Below are 25,096 nucleotides of genomic sequence, written 5' to 3'. Positions count from 1 at the left end.
AAGCCCATCGTGTGTGTGTGTGTGTGGATCTGTTTGTCCCCCACTCAACAACTGTAACTTAGTTGTTCAGCAAAAGAAACCAATAAAATAAATACCAGGCTTTAAATATAAAAAAGCAGTGGGGTCAATTCATTTGACTAAAAATTCAAGGCGGTGCCCCAGCATGGCCACAGTCTAATGACTGAAACAATTAAAAATGTAAACGATAAAAAGATGTTCAACACCCATACTGGTGACACATAAAAGACACTCTATGGAGTGGTTGGCATTAGGAAGGGCATCCAGCCATAGAAACCAAGCCAAAACAGATTGGAGTCTGGTGCTGCTCTTTGGTTTACCAGTTCCAGTGAAACGGTCTAACCCATACTAGCATGAAAAACAGATACTAGATGACAACGATGATGATTTTTTTAGGGAGTTTCAGATGCTATTTTTAGAGATTCTCTTGAATTATCATACAAAGGATCGTGTTGATTCAAACTTTGGCAAACTCTGTACTTCTTTAAGTAACCATTTCTTATGATAGATTTTTCACGAGGTTGGGTGGAGATTAGAGAGGAATCTTGGTCGTTTGAACTAGATAATAGTAATTAATGGTTGAAGGCTTACCTGATAGAATTTTTCTCGATAAGCATAATGGTAAAAATTGGTGCTTCCATGAATTATCCATTTATTATCATTATAGGTAATTACAGTAGGAGTTTGGGATGTAATTTCCATGGGTAACTGCCTGATTGTAGCATCTTAGGGAAAATTTCATAAGCTTTCAATGTGTGTGCATTCATGTGGACATGTAAAGCATGCATGCATAAAAGATTGTAATGATATGTGGGTATGGGTGTGTAGGTGTACATACATACATGGTACAGATATTTGCCACAAATTCTCTCTCTCTCTCTCTCTCTCTCTCTCTCTTTCTCCCTGTATGTATGTATCTTTCTGTCATTGTTTTCCCAAAGTACAGCTGGTCCTACATATCCGTTCCCTTCACCATTGAAAACTAATCATCTGCATGGGTAATCTGGCTGGTGGACCCTAATATTAAAGCCACCAGGAGATTCACTCTATACATTTATATATATATGGGTACAGGATTGGCTGTGTGGTAAGATTGCCTCCCAGACTCATGGTTCTGGGTTCAGTCCCACTGCATGGCACCTTGGGCAAATGTCTTCTGCTATAGCTTGAAGCCAACTAATCCTTTATGAGTTGATTGTATATAGGTATGTGGGTGTGTTTCTCACCACCACCACCACCATTTGATAACTGGTATTGGTTTGTCTATGGTTCTGCAATTGAGATTGTTAAAATAAATGCCAAACTTCAAGGAAAAGTACTGGGGTCAAGTTTTTGAAACGACCCATTCAATGTGGTGCCCAAACTGGACCTTATTCCACTGACTGAAACAAGGAAAACAAGAGTTAAATTTTCTTTTTGTTGAACTTGATAATTATTATTATTGAGTGAGAGAACAGGGCATGCCATCAAAGTGACACTGGGGTAAAATATATGAAGCCCAGTATAACCATCATGACTACATGTCTGATAAGGGTAAGATAGACACATGCATCACAACCATATGTGCATGACATGGTGATCTCATATCAAGATAAACAGCACATGACCTTGCAGGTGGGGCCCAGTTAGAATTTTCTTCTGGTTGAGTAACCCATCTCGCTCAAAAGGTCTCTGAATAAGGGTTGTTTAAGGATGTTGAATGAAACAGCCATGTTTCCAGAGGTGAATTATTCAAACCCCAAAGAATCCCTCTCAACACATGGCTATGATGCTCCCCCACTACTTCTGCTCGTGATCGGAGATGCACATATCATCAGCCACTAAAGGACATGCTCAACTGGTTGAGGTCAAACAACTGACAAGCAAATCTGTGGTATTGAGCAGAATATTTGCTGTAGGCCATCTTTTATAGCAAGACAAAACAATGTACATGATAACACTTCCAATCAGTTAAGATGAGAACCACTGCCTTACCAGGCAGAATCGCTACAGTGCCAGATAAAATGTATAACAGCATTTCTTCTGACTCTACATTCAAATGCTGTTGAGGTCAACCGTACCTTTTATCCTTTCAGGGTCAATGAAATGAGCACTGGTTGAGTACCGGGGTTGACACAATTGACCAGCTCTCTCCCCACAAGTTTCTGGTCTTGTGCCTGTCGTAGAAAGGATGATTATTTTTATTATCTTTCATCCTTTCTGGGATGATAGAATATAATACCAGTCATGTAACCAACTTACCCCTATCTTCAAAATATGTTGCCAATATGCTTGCCTTGTACCGAAATTGGAAAGAACTGTTATTGTTCAGCTGGCAGACTGGCTGAACCATTAGCGTGTTGGACAAAATGCTTAGCAACATTATTTGTGGGTTTACATTCTGAGTTCAAATGCTGCCAAAGTTGACTTTCATCCTGTCAGGGTCTCTGAAATAATAAAGTCCCAGGTGAATGTAAATGACTGCCTCCTCTTTTTAGAATTGCTGGCCTTGTGCTAAAAATTTGAATTATTATTATCATCATCATCATTATTTGAGACACAAAAGTAAATTAAAAATGGTGTTTTTGAAGTTGTGTGAGAGTACTTTTTTTACATCATTAAATCTTAAACTGCTTGAAGCTTCAAGAAACAATTGAGGTTAGCTGAACTTGAGTTCTCACAGATGTCTGAAGTTGCAAGGTGAACAGGTGAAGAGGGCTCTAAAGCTGTGTGGGTGTTGTTGTTTTTTTTTTTATGTAGACCACTCCATTATATCCTGTGAAAGTACTTCTGGTCAGTTTCATGTTTAAAAGATTGGGTGTGAACTTAAATGTGCTACTTTTCTTGAGGAGCTGAAACCACTGTAAACAATGGTAGAATTCTATTATTATAGAAAGAAACCTCCACTTCTCCATTTCTTTCTCTTCTGCTCTACTAATGAACAATGATGACTTCATTGTATACCTTCCTTAACCTGCTTCCCCTTTTGTGCTGTAAAGTTAATTTAATTTAATGCATTGTTTAATAGACCCTAGATTCTCGACCATGCTGTACTGATGAGATCCAACTAGATCAATATAGCAGCTATCATCATCATCATCATCGTTTAACGTCCGCTTTACATGCTAGCATGGGTTGGACGATTTTGACTGAGGGCTGGCGAACCAGATGGCTGCACCAGGCTCCAATCTTGATCTGGCAGAGTTTCTACAGCCGGATGCCCTTCCTAACGCCAACCACTCTGAGAGTATAGTAGGTGCATTTTACGTGCCACCGGCACGGGGGCCAGTCAGGCAGCACTGGCAACGACCTCGCTCGAATCTTTTTACACATGCCACCGGCACAGGTGCCAATAAGGTGACGCTGGTAACGATCACGCTCGAGTGGTACCTTTTACGTGCCACCAGCACGGAAGCCAGTTAGCCACTCTGGCAATGATCACGCTCGGATGGTGCTCTTAGCACCCTACTAGCACGGGCACAGGTGCCAGTAAGGCGATGCCGGTAACGATCACACACGAATGGTGCCTTTTATGTGCCACTGGCACGGAAGCCGGTTAGCCGCTCTGTCAATGATCACACTTATATGGTGCTCTTTGCACCCCGCTAGCACAGATGCCAGTCATCGAATTTGATTTTGATTTCACTTGCCTCAACAGATCTTTGCAAGCAGAGTTTAGTGTCCATAAAAGTTAGAAATTATGAGTAAAAGAAAAATAATTTAATCAAATATATGCCTAAAGATTATATATTTTGTTCCTTTACACTTACGTAAAAACTAATTAAATATGGATTCCTTCCGAAGCATTTCTATATCTCTTATCATAGAAATGAACAATCAGTCAACTGAGAAAGAACAAAAGCAGAAACCAAAAATTATTTTCTCTTTCATCTTTACATTTTCAGTTTTCTTCGGTGTTTCTGTTATAAAATCATCAAACTTTTCCATTTGTTTCTTTTATTTTGACATTATTGACCGAGGTTACCTTAGTCTTTTCCGTAGGCTTTTCTTTCCACGGATAAACCTCATCTGTTACTCCCTTTACACTTTATATCATGACATTTTTGTGATACACGATCCCTATTGATCCGGGGTTTTTATCTCTTTTTTTCCTTTCTTTTCTCTTTCTTTTATCTTTCCTTTTTACGATCCCTTTTGATCGAAAACCTACCCAACTTTTTTTTTTTCTCCCCCAAAAGAAAAGCTCTACCTTGTAATTTGTCCCGTCTCTGTGCAGCCCTGTGTGGCTAATAAATATATTTTAGGTTGAAATCATTTTTTTTCAACACCTTGTCACCATCATTGTGTGTGTGTATGTATGTACCTATATATATACATGCACACACACACACACTTTTTTGCAGATTTATATAAGGTGCCAGTGCTTTTTCAAAGCCCCCTTGTGATAATTGTTATGCACTAAGTTACACTCACTCCCTTGACCCCTTGTCACTAGCAGTCAGAAATGTAAAGAAGAGTGAGTGGCCTGTTTGAGATGTGTAATCAATGCTGTTGTTATTGTTCAGTAAATTGTGGTATAAAAATAAATCTTCCACTCCTGTTTATACTTCTGAAGTTAATCTTGTGAATATTAGAGTTACAGGATTGTCTGAAGTTAGCATCATCGTCATTGCAGATGCTTCATAGGACACTTACTTTAGAATGTAGACAGTGTGTCATTTAAAAAGCCACTCTAAATATTTTCATTGTGTTATTTTCCATCTAATCCCAGACATAACTTTTATGATCGTCGCTGGTCGATTGATTTGTGAGTGTTTCTATTGACACACGTACCTAACCTAACTGGACAGGACATTCTCAGACTCTGGCTGTTCAGATGTTTATGAGGTGTTGGCCAACATATTAGGTTTCCTGGTGTGTGTATGTGTGTGTTTGTGGTGTTTCGTTCTCATGGAAAAAAAGCAACATTTTTATTGCTGGCTCTTAGATCAAATTGTGCCACAGAATGAATCATTAAAGGAACTTGTGTGAATTCACATGATATACCAGACATAGAAATCATGAAATACATTATGCTTTAAAACAGATAGGGTGGTCACAGTTGGAAAGCCTTTAACCCTTTAGTGTTCTGATTATTCTATCAAACATAATGCCTATTGATTCCCATTGATTTGAATTAATCATGCATTATCTCATATCTTTGAAGTATCAAAATTTGATACTGATTAGAAGATCGAAAATCCACCTGAAGATTGTCGGTAGCAGACATGAAACATTTGTAGTGGCGGTTTATTTAATTTATATTAAAATTTTATGTATTGATTAAGTCTTTCCTTGTTTGGTTTTAAAATAGTGGTTTTGTCTCGAATTATATTATATAATATTTTACTATAAAATTGGATTTAACCCTAAATCTGATTTTTCCCTGTAATTTTGGATTCATTCCCTAATATTTATTATTATATATATATATATATACACACTCTTTTACTTGTTTCAGTCAATTGACTGCGGCCATGCTGGAGCACCGCCTTTAGTCGAGCAAATCGACCCCGGGACTTATTCTTTGTAAGCCCAGTACTTATTCTATCGGTCTCTTTTGCCGAACCGCTAAGTGACGGGGACGTAAACACACCAGCATCGGTTGTCAAGCAATGCTATGGGGACAAACACACACACGCACAAACACACATATATATACATATATACGGCAGGCTTCTTTCAGTTTCCGTCTACCAAATCCACTCACAAGGCATTGGTCGGCCCGGGGCTATAGCAGAAGACACTTGCCCAAGATGCCACGCAGTGGGACTGAACCCAGAACCATGTGGTTGGTTAGCAAGCTACTTACCACACAGCCACTCCTGCACCTATATATATATATATATACAACAGGCTTCTTTCAGTTTCTGTGTTCCAAATTCACTTACAAAGCTTTGGTTGGCCGAAGGCCATAGTAGAAAGACACTTGCCCAAGGTGCCATGTGGTTGGTAAGCAAGCTACTTACCACACAGCCACTCTTGTTCCTATAGTACAGAATATGCATATTAATTCCACTACAGTACATTGTGCTGCTCTGAAATGAATTGGTGTCCTCCTTCATTCCAATATATGAATATATGGTAATTAGTGCAACTGTTTTGTGATAATTAGCTGTCAGAAGTGCATCTGTAGATTATCTAAAATATTAAAAAAAAGATTGAAAGACCGGCCTACCATAATGTAGTTTTGATGCACTTAAAGTTGGGGTTTCCTTTGCCTTTCATCTTTTTTGGGGTTGATAAAATAAGTACCAGTTGAACATTGGAGTCGATGTAATTGACTTACCCATCTCCTCAAAAACTGCTGGCCCTGTGCTAAAATTTGAAACCATTATTAAGTAGCAAGATGGTATTTGTTCCGATTTGTTACAGTCTAACTCTTTGCGGAGGTCAACTTCACCTTTTATCCTTTTGGGAGATGGATTGGGGGTGGATAAAATAAGCTTCAATCAGGTACAAGGCTAAATGTAATTGGCTAATCTCTGTTCTTAAAATGTATGCTTGAGATATCTGAAAATGCTTCATTGCCATGTTGTCTGGAAAATATGTATTACCTGGAGGGGATATCATCATCATTTAACCCTTTCGTTACTGTATTTATTTTGAGATGCTCTGTTTCTTTCAATTACTTTAAATATAACACAGAATTTAGTAAAATAACTTAGTTATCATTCAGCTAGTGTTATGAACATAAATTGTGACTAAAGTTTGGTGGAAGATTTTAATTCAAATCTTATGAAAACAAGACTTTTGTACTCAGAACCAGAGCCGCTTTCAGCCAGGTTGGTAATGAAAGGGTTAACATCAGTTTTCCATGCTGGCATGGGTTGCACAGTTTGACAAGAGCTGGCAAGCCGGAGAGTTGCACCAGGCTCCAGTTGTTTGTTTTGGTATGGGTTTTTACAGCTGGATGCCATTCCTAATGACAACCACTTTAGAATGTACTGGGTGCTTTTTATGTGGCACCAGTACAGGTGCTGTTTATCTGATGCCAATACAGGATATGTTGTCTGGAAATGGTACTCTCTCTCTTTTACTCTTTTACTTGTTTGTCATTTGACTGCGGCCATGCTGGAGCACCGCCTTTAGTCGAGCAAATCGACCCCGGTACTTATTCTTTGTAAGCCCAGTACTTATTCTATCAGTCTCTTTTGCCGAACTGCTAAGTGACGGGGACGTAAACACACCAGCATCGGTTGTCAAGCAATGCTAGGGGGACAAACACAGACACACAAGCATATACACACACACATATATATATATACTTATATACGACAGGCTTCTCTCAGTTTCCGTCTACCAAATCCACTCACAAGGCATTGGTCGGCCTGGGGCTATAGCAGAAGACACTTGCCTAAGGTGCCACGCAGTGGGACTGAACCCGGAACCATGTGGCTGGTTAGCAAGCTACTTACCACACAGCCACTCCTGCGCCTGTTTCTAAAAATGATGTATAGTCTTGAAATGGTGAATTGGTTGTGGGGTTGTGTGGAAATGTGCTGCATAATCATTTAATTCATGCAAAAAAAAAGAAAGATTATGATGTTTTAATCCATTCAGACATGTCAAGCATTTAAAAAAAAAAATTTTTTTTAAGGTGATTAAAACATTTACTTTTAACTGTAAAATCTGAAATTTACCAAAAAAAGAAAAAAAGAAGACAAATCTCTGAATTGCAATAAGAATTTTTTAAAAACAGTTTTAAGGAAACATTCTAATAATAATGAAAATGTCCCTGTGGGTTAATCATAATTTATTATTCAAGGCAAATATTCAACATTTTGGGGATTGTCTCCACTCACTTTTTTTTTTACCAGAGTTAGGTTATTTAAGAAAGTTATTCTCATTACAAAGCATTTAATATAATTAAGACTTCTCTGCTTTCTACATGAGGGGGCAAAGAAGTGAGGTACGGAGTCTGTTTGTCATGAAGGGTCGTATTTTAGTATGAGTTTACTCAACAATTGAGCCATTACTTTGCTTCTTAATGAAGAGATTGTGATATCATTAAATAAGCTCCTAAAAAATAAACTGTTTTACTGAACAACTGGTGATTTCCTTTTCTCTTTCTATATTTCTTTTTATCTGTCCTACAGACAGTTAAACCGCAAATCCCTTCGAATGACCTCTGATGTCATAGGTTACTATGAAAGGGTCAACTGTTTAGATTTTTTTATGGTGATTATCTCACCTCTGCTGACCTCAAGTTATTTTGGATGATATAAAGCTATCTAATTGTCACGAACTGTTGTATTTTAATCATTTAGGCTAAATAGACAGGATGGTCATATTTGGAACTTCTTAGAGGTTTCAAGTTGGTCAATCTGTCACAATTCTAATGAAATCACTTGAGTCTTTGCTTTGTGTTGCTCCTTTTATTGATTCAGTATGTTATTGTTGTCTGAATGGTTGGTAAACACTTTCAGCTCTTGTTTGTATAGACAGCAGCTTAAATTACAAACAGAGATGGTTGTCAGTTTATCAAATTACGTGCTTTACATTTGATATGTGTGTGTGTTTGTGTGTGTCGTTCTCAACTGGGGTCCCTATGTTAAAATTTATATGTCATATATTGGTTATATTCTTACAATACACAAAATATTTAAAGAAACTTTTATACAATTTCTAATAATGTTTATCATCATCGTTTAACATCCGTTTTCCATGCTGGCATGGATTGGACGGTTTGACTGAGGTCTGGAAAGCCAGCGGCTGCATTAGGTTCCGATCTGATCTGGCAAGGTTTCTACAGCTAGATGCCCTTTCTAGCGCCAACGAGAGTGTAGTGGTTGCCTTTTAAGTGCCACCGGCACAGGAGTCAGTCAGGCGGGCCTGGCATTGATGACATTCAGATAGTGCTTTTTACGTGCCACCTGCACAGGAGCTAGTCACAGGGTATTGGTATCTACCACATTTGGATGGTGCTTTTTACATGTCACTGGCACGGAAGCCAGTCAAGTGGGCCTGACATTGATCACAATCAGATAATGCTTTTTATGTACTACTGGCAGACCATCATCATCGCTTAACGTCCATTTTCCATGCTAGTATGGGTTGGATGGTTTGACTGGGAACTGGCGAGCCAGGAGGCCTCACCAGGCTCCAATCTGAACTGGTAATGTTTCTACATCTGGATGCCCTTCTTAATGCCAACCACTCCGAGAATGTAGTGGGTGCTTTTTACATGCCAACGGCACAGGCATTGGCCATGTTCAAATGGTGCCTTTTACATGCTACTGGCACAGGAGTCAGTTGGGGTGGGGGGTGCTGGCATTGACCACATTCGGATAGTGCTTATTACATACCACTGGCATGGGGAGCCAGTCACACAACATTGGCAATGACACACGCATGAATGCTACTTATTGCGTGCCACCAGCATGAGAACCACTGATATTGATATATATATACTACCATTGACATCATCATTTAATGTTAGCTTTCCATGCTGGTGTGGGTCAGACAGTTTATCAGGGCCTTAGGAGTTGCAGGACGATATCTGTTTTGGCATGGTTCCTATAAATGGTTGTCATTCCTAACATCAACCACTTTACAATGCATTTTTTTTTTGTTTTCTTTTTATAGGTGCAGATGTGGCTGTGTGGTAAGAAGTCTGCTTCCCAATCACATGGTTTTGGGTTCAGTCCCACTGCGTGACACCTTGGGCAAGTGTCTTCCACTATAGCTTTGGGCTGACCAAAGCTTTGTGAGTGGGTTTAGTAGATGGAAACTGAAAGAAGCCTATTGCACACACACATACATGTGTGTGTGTGTGCCTCTGTATTTGTTCACCCACCACTGCTTGACAACCAGTATCGGTGTGTTTATGTCTCCATAACTTAGCAGTTTGGCAAAGGAGACTGATAGAATAAGTACCAGCTTTAGAAAAAAATACTGCAGTTAATTCATTCAACTAAAAAATCTTCAAGACATTGCCCTAAAACAAGTAAAAAATGAAAGAAAAAAAAAGAGATCAGCACTAATGGGTTTGCTTGGATTTAATGTGAAAATATTAATTCTGGATGTATTCTGCTGAACTAGTGAAAGTTAGCAACTTCGGTTAATAAAATGTGGCTAATTTCCAATCACTTTCCCGTTCAGGTATCAATAAATGTGAAAAGGTGTTAAAAGTAGTACACAGTATTGGGTGTGAACTTGTTTAGTACCTTTTCTTGCACACAACAGTAGAGATGGTGATTTTGGGCAATTACTATTTTCTCTAATCAATAAATCATACTCTGAATAAATGATTAGTATTTAACTAGCAGCACCTATGGAAATTCCACAGTTATTTTGAAAATTGCAAGATGCAATTGTATATTTTCTGTAGCATCCAATTTACATTGGCTGTTATAGTGTTTTTCCCATTCTCACATTTCCTTCAGTAATGCCCTCACCTTCTCCCCGCTCTCTTCGTTTGCCTCTTCTTTCCATTATATATCACACACCTCCGCATGTAACATATTCCGTTTCTCTCTCCTTCTTTGCACCTCTCCTTTCAACTAATAAAGTGATAGCATCATGCATTTGGTGTTAGTGTATTTATATATAGATGTGAAGGCACATGGCTCAGTGGTTAGAGCGTCGAGCTTACGATAGTGAGGTTGTGAGCTCGAATCCTGGACCAGGCTGCATGTTGTGTTCTTGTGCAAGACACTTTATCTCACGTTGCTCCAGTTCACTCAGCTGTAGAAATGAGTTGCGACGTCATTGGTGCCAAGCTGTATCGGCCTTTGCCTTTCCCTTGATAACACTGGTGGCATGGAGAGGGGAGGCCGGTATGCATGAGTGACTGCTGGTCTTCCATAAACAACCTTGCCCGGACTTGTGTCTGGGAGGGTAACTTTCTAGGTGCAATCCCATGGTCTGTGTCGTGCCTGAAGGGGGTCTCAGAATATAGATGATAAGCCAAATGCTAATTGGTTGGCCCATCGTTGCACTCTATCGGTTGCGACGACAAGGGTTCCAGTTGATTCGATCAACGGAAGAGCCTGCTTGTGAAAATAACATGCAAGTGGCTGAGCACTCCACAGACACATGTACCCTTAACGTAGTTCTTGGGGAGATTCTGTGTGACACAGTGTGACAAGGCTGGCCCTTTGAAATACAGGTACAACAGAAGCAGGAAGAAAGAGTGAGAGAAAGTTATGGTGAAAGAGTACAGCAGGGTTCGCCACTACCCCCTGTCAAATCCTCGTGGAGCTTTAGGTGTTTTTGCTCAATAAACACTCACAACACCTGGTCTGGGAATCAAAACCGCGATCCTACGACCACGAGTCCACAAAATCATCTTTGGCTAATCGTTGAGAGGACATTGGTGTTGCCTTGGTGGAGGTTTGCGCTCTGAGTACACTTGTTGTTGTTGTACCCAGGTAGAGACTCACCCAAAGACACCCAAGCAGCTGCACAATGGAACTGAACCTGAAACCATGTGGTTGCTAGACAAACTTCTTAACCACATAGCTTTGAAATTTTGATAATATCGTAGAGTAATATATTTAGTTAAATGTTTCTGCTATTCTATGACAATAATATAAGCTATTTAACGAAATTCTAATAACACCATGCTGTAAGATATTGCTGTTTGTACCATTCTAAGAACTTTCTATTAATTTGCTGTTATTAAAACTAAAGTAATACTATAACGTAAGCTGTAAGCCTTCAGTGAGCTGAATCTACAAATTAGTATTGATTCCTTGAAGAATGTGAATGGTTTGACTATAATTACATTCCATTTACTATATATCTGAATCGCAGAAATCAATAATAATAATATGCCCCATGCAGAGCCTGTAGAAGCTACTCATAGGTTTCCAAGCTCTTTTAAATTCATTGCAATGCTAGAAACCCTTCTGTATTATCAGCAGGTGTCTCAGAGTCACAAGCATGTTGCCCCTTAGCCTGTTGCTTTACCTAAGTGGGCCAGTGAGAACTGAGCTTGTGTTCACCTATGAAAGGGTTCCACTTGTGGTGTCTTATCAACCACAGCCAGCTTGAGTTAGTCTCAGCTGCTGTACCTATCTCCTTGATGGCTTTGTTCATTTGTCTGAGTTATAGACCTATCTTATGCAAGAAATAGCACACAGGCCTAGTTGAAAAGCTTGCTAAGTTTGGCACAAGGCCAGCAGTTTTGAAAAGAAAGCGAAGTTCTGGTACCTATTTTATCAACCCCAATATTAGAATACCACTTATTCTATCAGTCTCTTTTGTCAATCCGCTTAGTGACTGGGACATAAACACACCAACATCAGTTGTCAAGCGATGATGGAGAGACAAACAGACACAAATAACACACACACACATATATGATGGGTTTCTTTCAGTTTCCATCTACCAAATCCACTCACAAGGCTTTGGTCAGTTCAAGGCTATAGATGTGCCATGCAGTGGTACTGAACCCAAAACTATATTGTTGGGAAGCAAGCTTCTTACCCCACACCCATTCTTGTGCCTGTAGCCACTCCTGCGATTATTTTTATAGATATATCTTAATATTTTATTACTTTGTCCTATTTTATAGATCTATCTACTTTATATCAATATCGAAAGCAGACATAAAAAAAAACAGTGATATTTTGATGTAGTTCCTTGTATTTATTGATGGAATTGTATGCAATTTGGTGAAAGAACAGCAAAGATGAGCACATACACGCGAGTGTGTGTGTGTGTGTGTGTGTATTGCTGCTTGGGGAATTATGCTTTCATTTTTAAATTTTGCTTATTATTGCTTACCTATTTGTATCATGATATCATGATAAAACACCCTGTTATTTTCATTCAGCACTATCAATCACTACTGCTACTACAACTGACTTGAGCAGTAGACTAGCAGAATTTTTACAGCACTCTGCAGTCAGTATTTCGTGTTTTAAATTCTGCTGTGGTTCAACTTCAGCTTTCATCCTCTCAGGGTCAATAAATATAGTACCAACCCACTATCAAGATTGAACCTTTTTCTCTCTGTCTCTGCTCCCCCTCCATCCTCCTTTTTTTCTATACTCTGCCTTCTTAATGTTTAAGATATTGTCATATTACCAACACTGCTACAATCATCACTTTCGTCATCACAATCATCATCATTTTCATCATTAACATCATCTTCATCATAATTATCATCATCATCATTATCGTTATATTACTATCATAATCATCATCAGTTTTCCTGCCACCCCTAATTTAGGTGGGGCTGCTGTGGTACCGCAACTTCCAAGCTGACCTGTCCTTTGTTAGTTCTTCTTATCTATTTCCTGACCTAACACTGTCTATCTATTTCACTGTATTTACTGTTCAGCACTCCTTCCTACCCACTCAATGGTACCGCATTTTTCACCCTGAATACATCATCAATTCTTATCATGTAGCCAAATCATTGCAGTTTTCTTATCACAGCATCTAAATTCCAAATCATCTGACTTCCTTATGTTTGAAGTCAAAGCCTTTTTCTTGGGACTAAAACAAAAAAAGTTAAAGAAAAAAGTAGACTCATTACCGAATGCTACAAAAACCATGTACCCTGTACACTCACACATATTTGCAAAATGGACATATGTAAAATATACACACACACGCACGTTTATATATGTATGTTAATGTTTGTCTTTATATTCAGTTATAGTAAAAATAATTTTACATTAATCTGATGGGTTGCTTTATACTTTTGTAACTTACAAATTTAAAAAGCACCATCTGAACTGGCGTCTATGCAGGTGACACATAAAAAGCACCAACTGATCGTGGCCATTGCCAGCCTCCTCTGGCCCCTGTGCCAGTGGCACGTAAAAAGCACCCACTACACTCACGGAGTGGTTGGCGTTAGGAAGAGCATCCAGCTGTAGAAACACTGCCAGATCAGACTAGAACCTGGTGCAGCCTCCTGACTTACCAGACCCCAGTCGAACGGTCCAACCCATGCTAGCATGGAAAACGGATGTTAAACGATGATGATGATGAAAATCATGGACAGGGATTTTTGAAGTTTAAGCCAGAAGCCATCATCAGACTACTGGGTTAGCTGGCTGAAAGTCACTGTCAGTGATATCCTTGTTCACAAATAATAAGTATCTATCTATCTATCTATCTGTATATATATATATATATATATGGTGTGTGAGACAGACGACTGTGCTGGTATGATCATGTGTTGTGTATGGATGTGGACAGTTGTGTGAAAGTGTCACACCCTAGCAGTAGAGGGAACTTGTGGAAGCAGTAGATCCAAGAAGACCTAGGATGAGGTGAAGCACCACCTTTGGCTGTTGGGCCTCACCGAGGTGAAAAGTGACCGAGACCTTTGGAGAAATGCTGTGCTTGAGAAGACCGAGCAAGTCAAGTGAGACTGTTACCGTGGCCTACACCAGTGCAGCATAACTGGCCCATTTAAGAGTACCCTTCAGTCATTGGGCAATAAACTGCACTTGTGAAGACCTGTTGAGTCAAATGAAGTAATTGTTGTGGTCGATGACAGTACCGCCTGATTGGCACCCATGCTGGTGGCATGCAGTAAGCACCATTCAAGCACAGTTTCCATCGTCATCATCACCGTTTAAATGTCTGCTTTCCATGCTGGCATGTGTTGGATGGCTTGCTAAGGACTGGCAAGCAAGGAGGCTGAACCAGGCTCTATTCTACTTACTTAAAATTAATCAACCCAGTATGGTAGAAGACATTTGCTTGTGTTGTTGCAAACTGGAATTGAACCAACAGCCACATGGGATGAAAGTGAACATCTTAGCCACATGGTCATACTTCATGCATCCTTAATTGAATTTTTTTCTCACTTTTCAACCATCATCCTTAACCCTTTTGTTACTGTATTTATTTTGAGATGCTCTGTATTTCTTTCAATTACTTTAAATATAACAAAGAATTTAATAAAATAACTTAGTTATCATTAAGCTAGTGTTAGGAATATAAATTGTCACTAAGGTTTGGTGGAAGATTTTAATTCAAAACTTATAAAAACAAGACATTTATACTAAAGAGCCAGAGCCAGTTTCAGCCAGGATGGTAATGAAAGGGTTTAATATATTTTCCTCAACTTAGAGAATTATTGTTTCTGATTCTTACCAGATGACAAATTGCCAAACCATCCCACAGGCCACTCACATTTTTTCATCATTCTTACCATCCAACAGGTTTTGCATTTTTCTTAAATATTCATACTGTTCAATACATGATATACATTTCTTCATTATCACACCATTCAACAGACTTTATTTCTTCAACATTCATACCATTCAGTATATGATATCTATTTCTTACATGTATCATCTCTACCATCCAACAGATCAAACAACGCATTTCATTATCCACTTCATCCAACAGACCATATACATTTCTTCATCTGAACTACATTAATTCTCTTGATACTAACCAACTGGGGACTGTCTGGTTGGTTCTATGAATCATACTTCCTGTTTTAAAGCGATCTAAATTGGAATCTATTAAAATTTCATGTAAATTTATATTTCAAACACTAATTTAATAATGATAATTATTTTACTAAATTCCTCGTTATTTTCAAAATTAATTGAAACAGAGGCTGGGGGTTTCAACAGAAATATGGTAACTAAAGGGTTAAAATAATCTAAGTTAAAACATAGGAATGGCTGTGTGGGAAGTAGCTTACTTACCAACCAAATGGTTCCAGGTTCAGTTCCACTGCATGGCATCTTGGGCAAGTGTGTTCTACTATAGCCTCGGGCCGACCAAAGCCTTGTGAGTGGATTTGGTAAACAGAAACTGAAAGAAACTCATCGTATATATGTATATATATGTGTGTATGTTTCTGTGTCTGTATTCGTCCCCCCAACATCACTTGACAACCGATGCTGATGTGTTTACATCCCCGTAACTTAGCGGTTTGGCAAAAGAGACCGATAATATAAATACTAGGCTTACAAAGAATAAGTCCTGGGGTCGATTTGCTCAACTAAAGGCAGTGCTCCAGCATGACCACAGTCAAATGACTGAAACAAGTAAAAGAGTAAAGAGTATTCCCTCAAAATTTCATGCCATTTTATGCTTTAAATGCTAGCTTGATTATCGCTGTTTTTTTAAAAATTCTTCATTATTTTGAAAATTGATTGAAAGAAAGGTAATATGGTTACAAAAGTGTTAAACTTTTTTTTTCCCTGTTTGCTTTCAATTTGGGCTCCAATCAGAATTAAAGTCTTATTTTGGCATTTTTATGGCCTTACATCTTACTGTACAATAATTTGACTGTTAGTCTGAAATATGTTTACAGTAGCCAAGTTCCTTGTATATCACCAACTTGCTTGGGGGTTCAAAATAAGGAATTTTATGGAGATAAAGTGGAAATGAATTTGTGATAATCTTAGAGGTATTCTGTTTTCCCTTACTCTGTCCCCCACCTGCCTGTACTCTGACAGGAAAAGAACTCCCCTCTCAGGTCAAGTTTAATGCTAAGGTAGATACAGAGAAACTGTTATCATTTTTGTTCTTGGCAAAGTAAACTGACATAGATTAGAAAAACCTCTAAGAAGACACACATTTTTTTTCCTGTTGATGTAATGGTAAACAGTGCCAGTCACATCACATTATGGCATTGGAACATAAAATAGCTTTCAGCCATAGGAAACCAACCAACAGTCATATGAAAAGGATGCATTAAGACACATAGAATTATGCTGTATTTACTGAAGGTTCTAACCATGCCATGTGAAATGTGTGTTGAGAACTGTAGAGCGGCTGTGTGATAAAATGTTTGCTTCCCAGCCACACAGTTCTGGGTTCAGTCCCATTGCATGGCACCTTAGACAAGTGTTTTCTATAGCCTTTAGCCAACCAGAGACTTGTGAGTTGATTTGGGTAGATGGAAATTGAAAGAAGCCCATCATGTGTGTGTATGTGTTTGTCCCCCGCCACTGCTTGAGAACCAGTTTTGGTTTGTTTACATCCCCATAATGTAGCAATTCAGAGGGAGAAACCAATAGAAGTACCACCGGACTTTAAAAAATAAGTACTGGAATCAATTCATTCAAATAAAATTCTTCAAGGAGGTGCCCCAGCATTGCCACAGTCTAATGATTGTAACAAGTAAAAGATAAAAGATAATACCATTCCCTGGCTGTTCCAACCATGTTGAAACATGTATTAGAGTACTATAGTTACTATTTCAGCTATGAAATATGTATAGAGAATCTACTATAGTGATGTACTCAGTATTCCAATCATTAAATATATGTTGGTATGTTCTATAGAGCTATAGTTGTTCCATCCATGAAATGTGTGCAGACACGGACAATAGTGCTGTAGTTGCTGACTATGAAATGTTAAACTATGAAATACATGTTATTGTTCTATGAAATATGTGTTGCAAAATGTGCTATAGTTACCGAATATAAAGTAAGGAATATGTTATGTATGATAGCATTACAGTTATTGTTCTATGAAATATTTGTTGAAAAATATGCAAAGTGCTATAGTTACTGTAAGTGGAATACAAAACCATGAAATGTATTATGTACGATAGTATTCATGAAATATGTTATGTATGGAGTGCTATTGTTACTGAATATACAATATGGAATATGTTATGTATGATAGTACTACAGTTAATGTTCTAACTATGAAATATGTGTTGCAAAATGTGCCCGAGTGCTACATTTACTGAATATGAAGTATAGAATATGTTATGTATGATAGTACTACAGTTATTGTTCTATGAAATATTTGCTGAAGTGCTATAGTTACTGTATGTGGAATATAAATCCATGAAATGTGTTATGTACAATAGTAGTCATGAAATATTCATTGACACTTTCAGTAGTGTTATAACGACAGTTACTGTTTCAACTATAGCTTTACTATATGTGTCCCAACACATTTTTCATACTAGTATGAAATATGTGTTGGGGCATGTATACTGTTCTATGTTGGTATAGTAAAATGTATTTCAAAACTAATGCTATTTAATATCATGATGATAACTAAAAGGAGTTTTTGATGTTGAAAACTAATGAAATTTATTTGGTATTTTTTTCATTCGGTATCGTCTGTTTAAGTTTGCCATAGTTGATGGGGTTTTTCCTGTTTTCCTTTTTCTTGTTTTTATTTTCTCATCTTACTAATAACTTGGTGACCTCACTAGCGCCAGTGGCATGGAGAAAATGCACCCAGTGCTCACTGTAAAGAGGTGAGATTAGGAAGAGCATCCAGCCACCGAAACCATGCCAAAATTGATGCTGGAATTTGATGTGACCCTGTGACTTACCAGGTCCTGTCAGACCATCTGACCCATACCAGCATGGAAAACTGATGTTGAACAGTGGTGGTGGTGAGGGTTCTTCATTTTCATGTCTTACCTGATGCACTGATCGCAAAAATTTGATCTTTATTTAATATCACACATCTCATCAGTTGAAATCTCAGATAGCAAAATTAGTTACAAATAAATGGAAAATTTATGACCATTTGTAAGTAATAGAGGTCGTCGAAGGGTGAACTTGTTACAAATTGAGAAATATATTATCTTCTAATGTGGTTAATGGTTATTATTTTTACATTTATTTTTTTCCCCTCTTTCTAACTGGAACTTTATAGCAAATTGATGCATAGAAATTCTACACTTGAAATACCTTAGGATAAATTTTATCTAATTACCTCTCTGCTTTTATAAGAAGCCTTTAAATTAGTATAAAATTACTCTTTGTGGAAGGAGAGGATTAATTCCTCATATCCATTTCTGTCTCATCCAAATATCTTGGCGATTCTTCACAAGAAGGTAATCTTCTGTCAGACTTTGCTTTGTTTTTTTTTTCTTTCTTTATATTAATTTTTTTTTGTCAGTTCTATTTTGTTCTCTTCACTAATAATGAAATATTTATTTTACAACTGAGAAGTTACAGAAAGCAATTCCTGCTGGCAAAATTGTTAGCACATCAGACAAATTGCTTAGCAGCAGATCTTTTTGCTCTTTAGACTCTGAGCTCAAATTCCACTGAGGTCAACTTTGTCTTAAGTCTCAGTCAAGTAGTGCGATCAGTGTAATCAACTGCCCCCCAACTCATCCAAAATTTCAGAGAGGACTATTATTATTATTATTAAGGTGGCAAGCTGGCTGAGTCATTAGCATGCTGGACAAAATGCTTAGCTACATTCCACCTGTCACTACATTCTGAGTTCAAATTCTGCCAAGGTTGACTTTACCTTTCATCCTTTCATGGTCAATAAAATAAGTACCAGTTGAGCACTGGAGTTGATGTAATCAACCTAATCCCTTCCCCCAAATTTGAGGCCTTGTCCTTTATTATTATTATTATTATTATTAAGGCGGCAAGCTGGTAGAATTGTTAGCATGCTGAGCAAAATGCTTAGCGGCATTTCGTCCATCTTTGTGTTCTGAGTTCAAATTCCATTGAAGTCGACTTTGCCTTTCATTCTTTCAGGGTTGATAAACACTGGGGTCAATATAATCGGCTAGTCTCTCCCCACCTCCTCCTCCACTCCCAAATTTCAGGCCTTGTGCCTTTGGAAGAAAGGATTATTTATTATTATTATCATTATTATTATGGTAGCAAGCTGGCAGAATTGATAGCACGCCGGGCGAAATGCTTAGCAATATTTCTCCTGTCGCTACATTATGAGTTCAAATTCTGCCGAGGTTGACTTTACCTTTCACCCTTTCATGGTCAATAAAATCAGTACCAGTTTAGCACTGGGGTCAATATAATTGACTTGACTCCCCCCCCCCCCCATACCATCCAAAATTGCTGGTCTTGTGCTAAAATTTGAAATCATTATTATTACTATTATTAACATTAATTTTGTGTCCTGGTGTCACTTTACTATAAAGCTTTTTAGATGAATGCCTTGTAACTGTTTCAGTGTACCCTGCTCTTATTGCTAGCAGTGTAAACATTGACACATTTTACATTGTGAAGTTTCCCCCATTAACTTAATGCATCTATTAAAAACGAAAAAAAAAAAATCAATTTTAATGCTTCCTTTGTACAATCCGATTTACAGAATGCTTTGAGGAAATATTGTATTTTTCCTTAAATTGATTGATTGCTGTCGAATTTTTCTTTTTTTCTACTTGTGCTTGTTTACGGAGGAGACATTTTATCTGGCTTTCAATATCTTCCTCACATCAGTAATCAAATCAGCTATTTGGTTTTATTTAAATGTCCATTAGAACTGTTGAACCAAGTGAAATCGTAGTCGTGGCCGATGCCAGTGCCATCTGACTGGCACCTGTTCTGGTGGCACGTAAAAAGCACCGTTTGAGTGTTGGGCCTTACGGAGGCAGTGACAGGTGACCAAGGCGTTTGGCAATATGCCATGCTTGTGTAGACCTGTCAAGCCAAGTAAAACCGTAGTTATGGCCAATGCTGGTGTCAAGTCAATGGCACTCATGCCAGTGGCATGCTAAAGCACGCACTGTACTCTGAGCGGTTGGCATCAGGAAGGGCATCTAACTATAGAAACCTTGCAAAATCAGATTGGAACTTGGTGCAGGTTACCAGTTTTCAGTTACACCATCCAATGCATGGAAAGCAGATGTTAAATGATGATGATGATGGCTGAAGTATTGGACTATCAACTTAGAAGTTTTGAGTTCAATCCTCTCTTGGAATTATTTGTTCTTTTGGCAGCAACAGGGTATCAGAATCTTTTGTGTGTCAGAAAAATTACTTTGCATTGTTTGCTCTGACACTTCACATTGCATTTTGAGTTCAAATCCTGCTTAGAGTTGCTAAAATAAAGTACCAATCAAATATTGGGGTCGATGCTATATACTAACACCCTTTCCATCATTCCCTCAAAATTACAGGTTTTGTGATAAAATCAATAAGCTGGACATTTTATCGTGGAAGATTAGAGACCACTTTTATGATGGTGCCACTAGTTTATAAGTACATTCATTCATTTAACCATTAGCTGCAGCATCTGAGTATCTGACAGCCAGATAATTATTTTCAGTGGTGAAGGCCTGTGTAGGACCAGCTACCCTTTTTAGTTACTATCTACCAAATCCACTCGCAGGTCTTTAATAGGCTGGGTTAATAGGCAGCCACACCTGAATATTGTTAGTTTTAAAAGGGTTGCAGCGTGTCTGTTTGATCCTTAGCTTGCTGACATTGTTTCAACACTTCATTTCATTTCATATCTATTCATATATCTCTAATCGCTGTATATTTAAAGTGTTTGACTGTTGAGCTGAAACTTGTGAATTCTGACAAAACCACAGCCACTGGGGAAGGCAATAAATGAATTTTCATTTGCTTAAGTTAATGGCTTTGTAAATAACTGCCACTCAAACTACATGGTTGATGGGGCCCTCTTTAAACAAGTGGCTGACATTGACACTTGTGGCTCAAATAATGTATATTTGGCACTAAATTTGGAGAACTATATATATATATATATATATACACACACATACACATATGTATATACGTTGGGCTCAATGTCATATATTCACAAGTTCAATTCCTGAACCAGGTAGGACGTTTGTCCTTATGTACAAGGTACGTTGTTTCATGTTGCTCTGGTCTACTTGCCTAAAAAGGAGTCCCTATATAATGTCTCTCTCTCTCCCTCTCTCTAGTTGTCACATCCTATCTATTTAGTATGAGAGTGCATCTATGCTTGAGATTAAATTGCAAGTTACAGCTTGATAGGATTTTAGAGAATTACAAAATGGGAAGAATAGAAAACAATTGATTTTCAATGGTATTTCAGGCATTTCATTTGTTCTGCTCTACAGCTGTTTCCATCATCATCATATGTCCATTTTCCATGCTGGTATGAGTTGGACAGTCTGACAGCCACTGGCAAAACCTGGAGCTGCACCAGGTTCCATTGTCTGATTTGGTTGAATGATAACTAAGTTATTTTACTAAACTCTTTGTTATATTTAAAGTAATTGAAAGAAACTCAGAACATCTCAAAATAAATACAGTAATGTAAAAGTTAACATAAGTTAGGAGGTGCTTCATTTCCAGTAGTCTTCCAGTATTCCACACAACAACCCAGAATTTCTGAGGGCCCATGATAGTTGAGCCTACACTAAGTTCATCCCTAATTTTCACAGGTCTTAAATTTAGTCCTACTAAGTCTCTTGCAACCTTCCTCACCGGGCCGCCTCAGTGGGGGTGCCGGTTTAATTGCCTACAACCTGACCATCCAACTTGTTGTAATGGATTCCACATTAACAGTAGCAGTATATTTTGGCTGAACATAGCCTGTTTAAATGCTTGAAGGATTAAATTTTCATTTTATTTTTTTTTTGCTTGTATTCCATTATATCTTAGTTTTGTTTTGTTTCTCCTTATCTCTAATTACTGTTCTGGTTTCACTTAATTGATCACATTTTTTTCTTTATCATTTGCTATTTCAGAAATGCCCGGATTAATGGCCCTTAAAAAGAGAGCTGCTGCTGATAAACCTCTCCAAGGGGCTAAAATTATTGGTTGTACACACATCACAGCTCAAACTGCAGTAAGTAGACAAACAGTATTGTTTAGTGACCGAATGAGCAAAAGAGAGGGAAATGTATAGACGGAACTGAAGAATTGTATAACTAAGTTATAACATGAATATATGTGTGTAATACAGTGTATATGCATGTGATATTGTGTGTGTGTAAACACATCCGTCAGGTTGTTATGAACTAAAGTAATTACTTCTTAGTCAAAATAATGCTATAAATATGTCAAATCTTCATCAAATTTTAATTAGGTATCTCTTTAGGTTGTTTTCGACTCAATGTATTCTTTTTGCTTATTTGTTGCATTTGAAAATAAATGTTATTCATGCAGGTAATTAAGAAATTCATATTTACATATATTGAATAAAAAAAAAAAAAGCAATCTCATTTTTCATTATTCAATTAATACTTTCATTACATTTTTATCATTAATTAGTTTTAGGAACGTAATTCTTCTGTGATATTCATCTTCTTGGTATAAAAGGTTGTACATTCCAACATCCATATTTGTGTATAGATTTATTTTACATGATTTTACATGAGGTGCTGTTGGTAAGAAGCTTGCTTCCCAACCATGTGGTCCTGGGTTCGGTCTCACTGCATGGCACCTTGGGCAAGTGTCTTCAGCAAAGGGAGACAGATAGAGTAAGTACTAGGCTGACAAAGAATAAGTCCTGGAGTCGATTTGTTCGACTAAAGGCAGTGTTCCAGCATGGCCACAGTCAAATGACTGAAACAAATAAGTGAATAAGACTTTGATTAACCTGGGGCTATAGTAGAAGACACTTGCCCAAGGTACCACACAGTGGAACTGAATCTAAAACCATGTGCTTGGGTAGCAAGCTTTTTAATCACCCCCCCCCTGCTTTATCTATGTCACAGTATCAACCAGACCATCGGATGTTATACACTGCTGATCACAGTGCACTTCCTTTTCTGTTTTGTTTGTGCCATTCGTTTCGATCTTCATCCAAATTGCTTAACTTGATCGTCTTCCCATCATTATGGGGGCCTTCCGAGTGGCCTTTTCTAATCTCTTGGATGCCACTCTCAACAACTGCATGGGTCCACCTGCTGTCTGTGAACTTTGCAACACATCCTGCCCAGCAGCACTTGTGCTTTCAGTACTCTGCAATTACATTGTTCACTCCACTCTATTCTCAGATTATCTCCTTTTGAAAAATACTCTCATAATGATATTCCTTCACTGTAGCCAATGCTTGTATGACTGACAATCATTTACAGCTATCACCAGTGTCAAGCCAAGGACACTCTGACATACAAATATATTTGCATATATAAAATTCATGGCTGTGTAGTAAGTAGTTTGCTTATCAACCACATGGTTCTGGGTTCAGTCCCACTTCGTGGCACTTTGGGTAAGTGTCTTCTACTATAGCCTCCGGTTGACCAGAGCCTTGTGAGTGGATTTGGTAGACTGAAACTGAAAGAATCCCATTGTGTATATATATATGTGCGTGTGTGTCTGTGCTTCTTCCCCCCCCCATCTTTCCTAATCATAGAGGACCACAGTTTGCTGGTCCAAAAAACTTAGTATGTAGAAAAAAAAATGTGGGTTGAGAAGGACTTCTATAGGATTTCTGCTTTGTGCAGAAAGACCTGGATGGAGTGTTTAGTATGGGACCTGGGAGATGAGACCATCAGGCATAATTAAACGTAGAGAGATGAAAGGTTAGCCAGGATGAAGATGGTATGGAACTAGTTGTTACTTCAGGAAGCAGAGATTATTTGTAGAAAGATGTTAACAGTACAACTGTAAGATAATGACTGGAGTTTCTTGATAACTGGGAGTCCAATGCGAGTTCCTGTTGATCTGATCATCTGAATAGCCTGCTCATGAAATTAACATGCAAGTGGCTGAGCACTCCGCTGACAGGTATGCCCCTAAAGCGGTGAGCTGGCAGAAACGTTAGCGCGCCGGGCGAAATGCTTAGTGGTATTTCGTCTGCTGTTATGTTGCAGAGTTCAATTCCGCCAAGGTCGACTTAGCCTTTCATCCTTTCGGGGTCGATTAAATAAGTACCAATTACGCACTGGGGTCAATATAATCGACTTAATCCATTTGTCTGTCCTTGTTTGTCCCCTCCGTATTTAGCTCCTTGTGGGTAGTAAAGAAATAGGTATGCCCCTAACATAGTTCTCAGGAAGATTCAGCATTGACGTGTCATTCTAAAAATTAACTGCGTGACTTAATTCAAACAAATGTGAATAAATAAGCATTACATTTGACAGCACAATGTGAATGCTAAAGGGTTAAATTAAGAATTAAATATACAGGATCTTCATATTTATTTGAGAAGAAATTCTCTCCCCTTTGTTGACATATTTCCCACCTGGGGCAAGATTTATCTTTTAAAAATCTATTTTTATCATTCATCCAATACTGAAAAGCAAACATTCAAATATGAATGAAGGATACTATTTTGTTTAACAAATCAAAAACTAAAATATTTCAATAGTTATAGAAAAAGAAAACAAAATAAAAAGAATATGAATTAGTTCAAGGTCAAATTTTTTTTTTTTTGATTGAAATCTAAATATCGTTACATTAAATTTAAAAGCTCTCTTAAATAGCATCAGCTTGAGTTTGGTATTTTCTTTTTCGGAAGTCATAAAAAT

The 25,096-nt window shown here is 38.0% G+C and overlaps 1 protein-coding gene across 10 annotated transcripts in view; it reads left to right on the top strand.

Moving 5' to 3' along the window:
• The window catches only part of LOC115209078 (adenosylhomocysteinase-like 1), a 469,217-nt gene that overhangs the window by 369,322 nt on the left and 74,799 nt on the right, over nt 1–25,096 (top strand). For all 10 annotated transcript variants that reach the window (XM_029777176.2, XM_029777181.2, XM_029777177.2 and 7 more), the window contains one exon: nt 22,367–22,467. In XM_029777176.2, coding sequence (XP_029633036.1) covers nt 22,367–22,467 — 101 coding nt within the window. The remainder of the gene's footprint in view (nt 1–22,366; nt 22,468–25,096) is intronic.

The sequence above is a fragment of the Octopus sinensis genome, linkage group LG3 (assembly GCF_006345805.1).
Source record: "Octopus sinensis linkage group LG3, ASM634580v1, whole genome shotgun sequence".
Lineage (NCBI taxonomy): Eukaryota > Metazoa > Mollusca > Cephalopoda > Octopoda > Octopodidae > Octopus > Octopus sinensis.
Note: the sequence above shows the minus strand (reverse complement) of the source record. Positions and strands in the feature narration are given on the sequence as shown.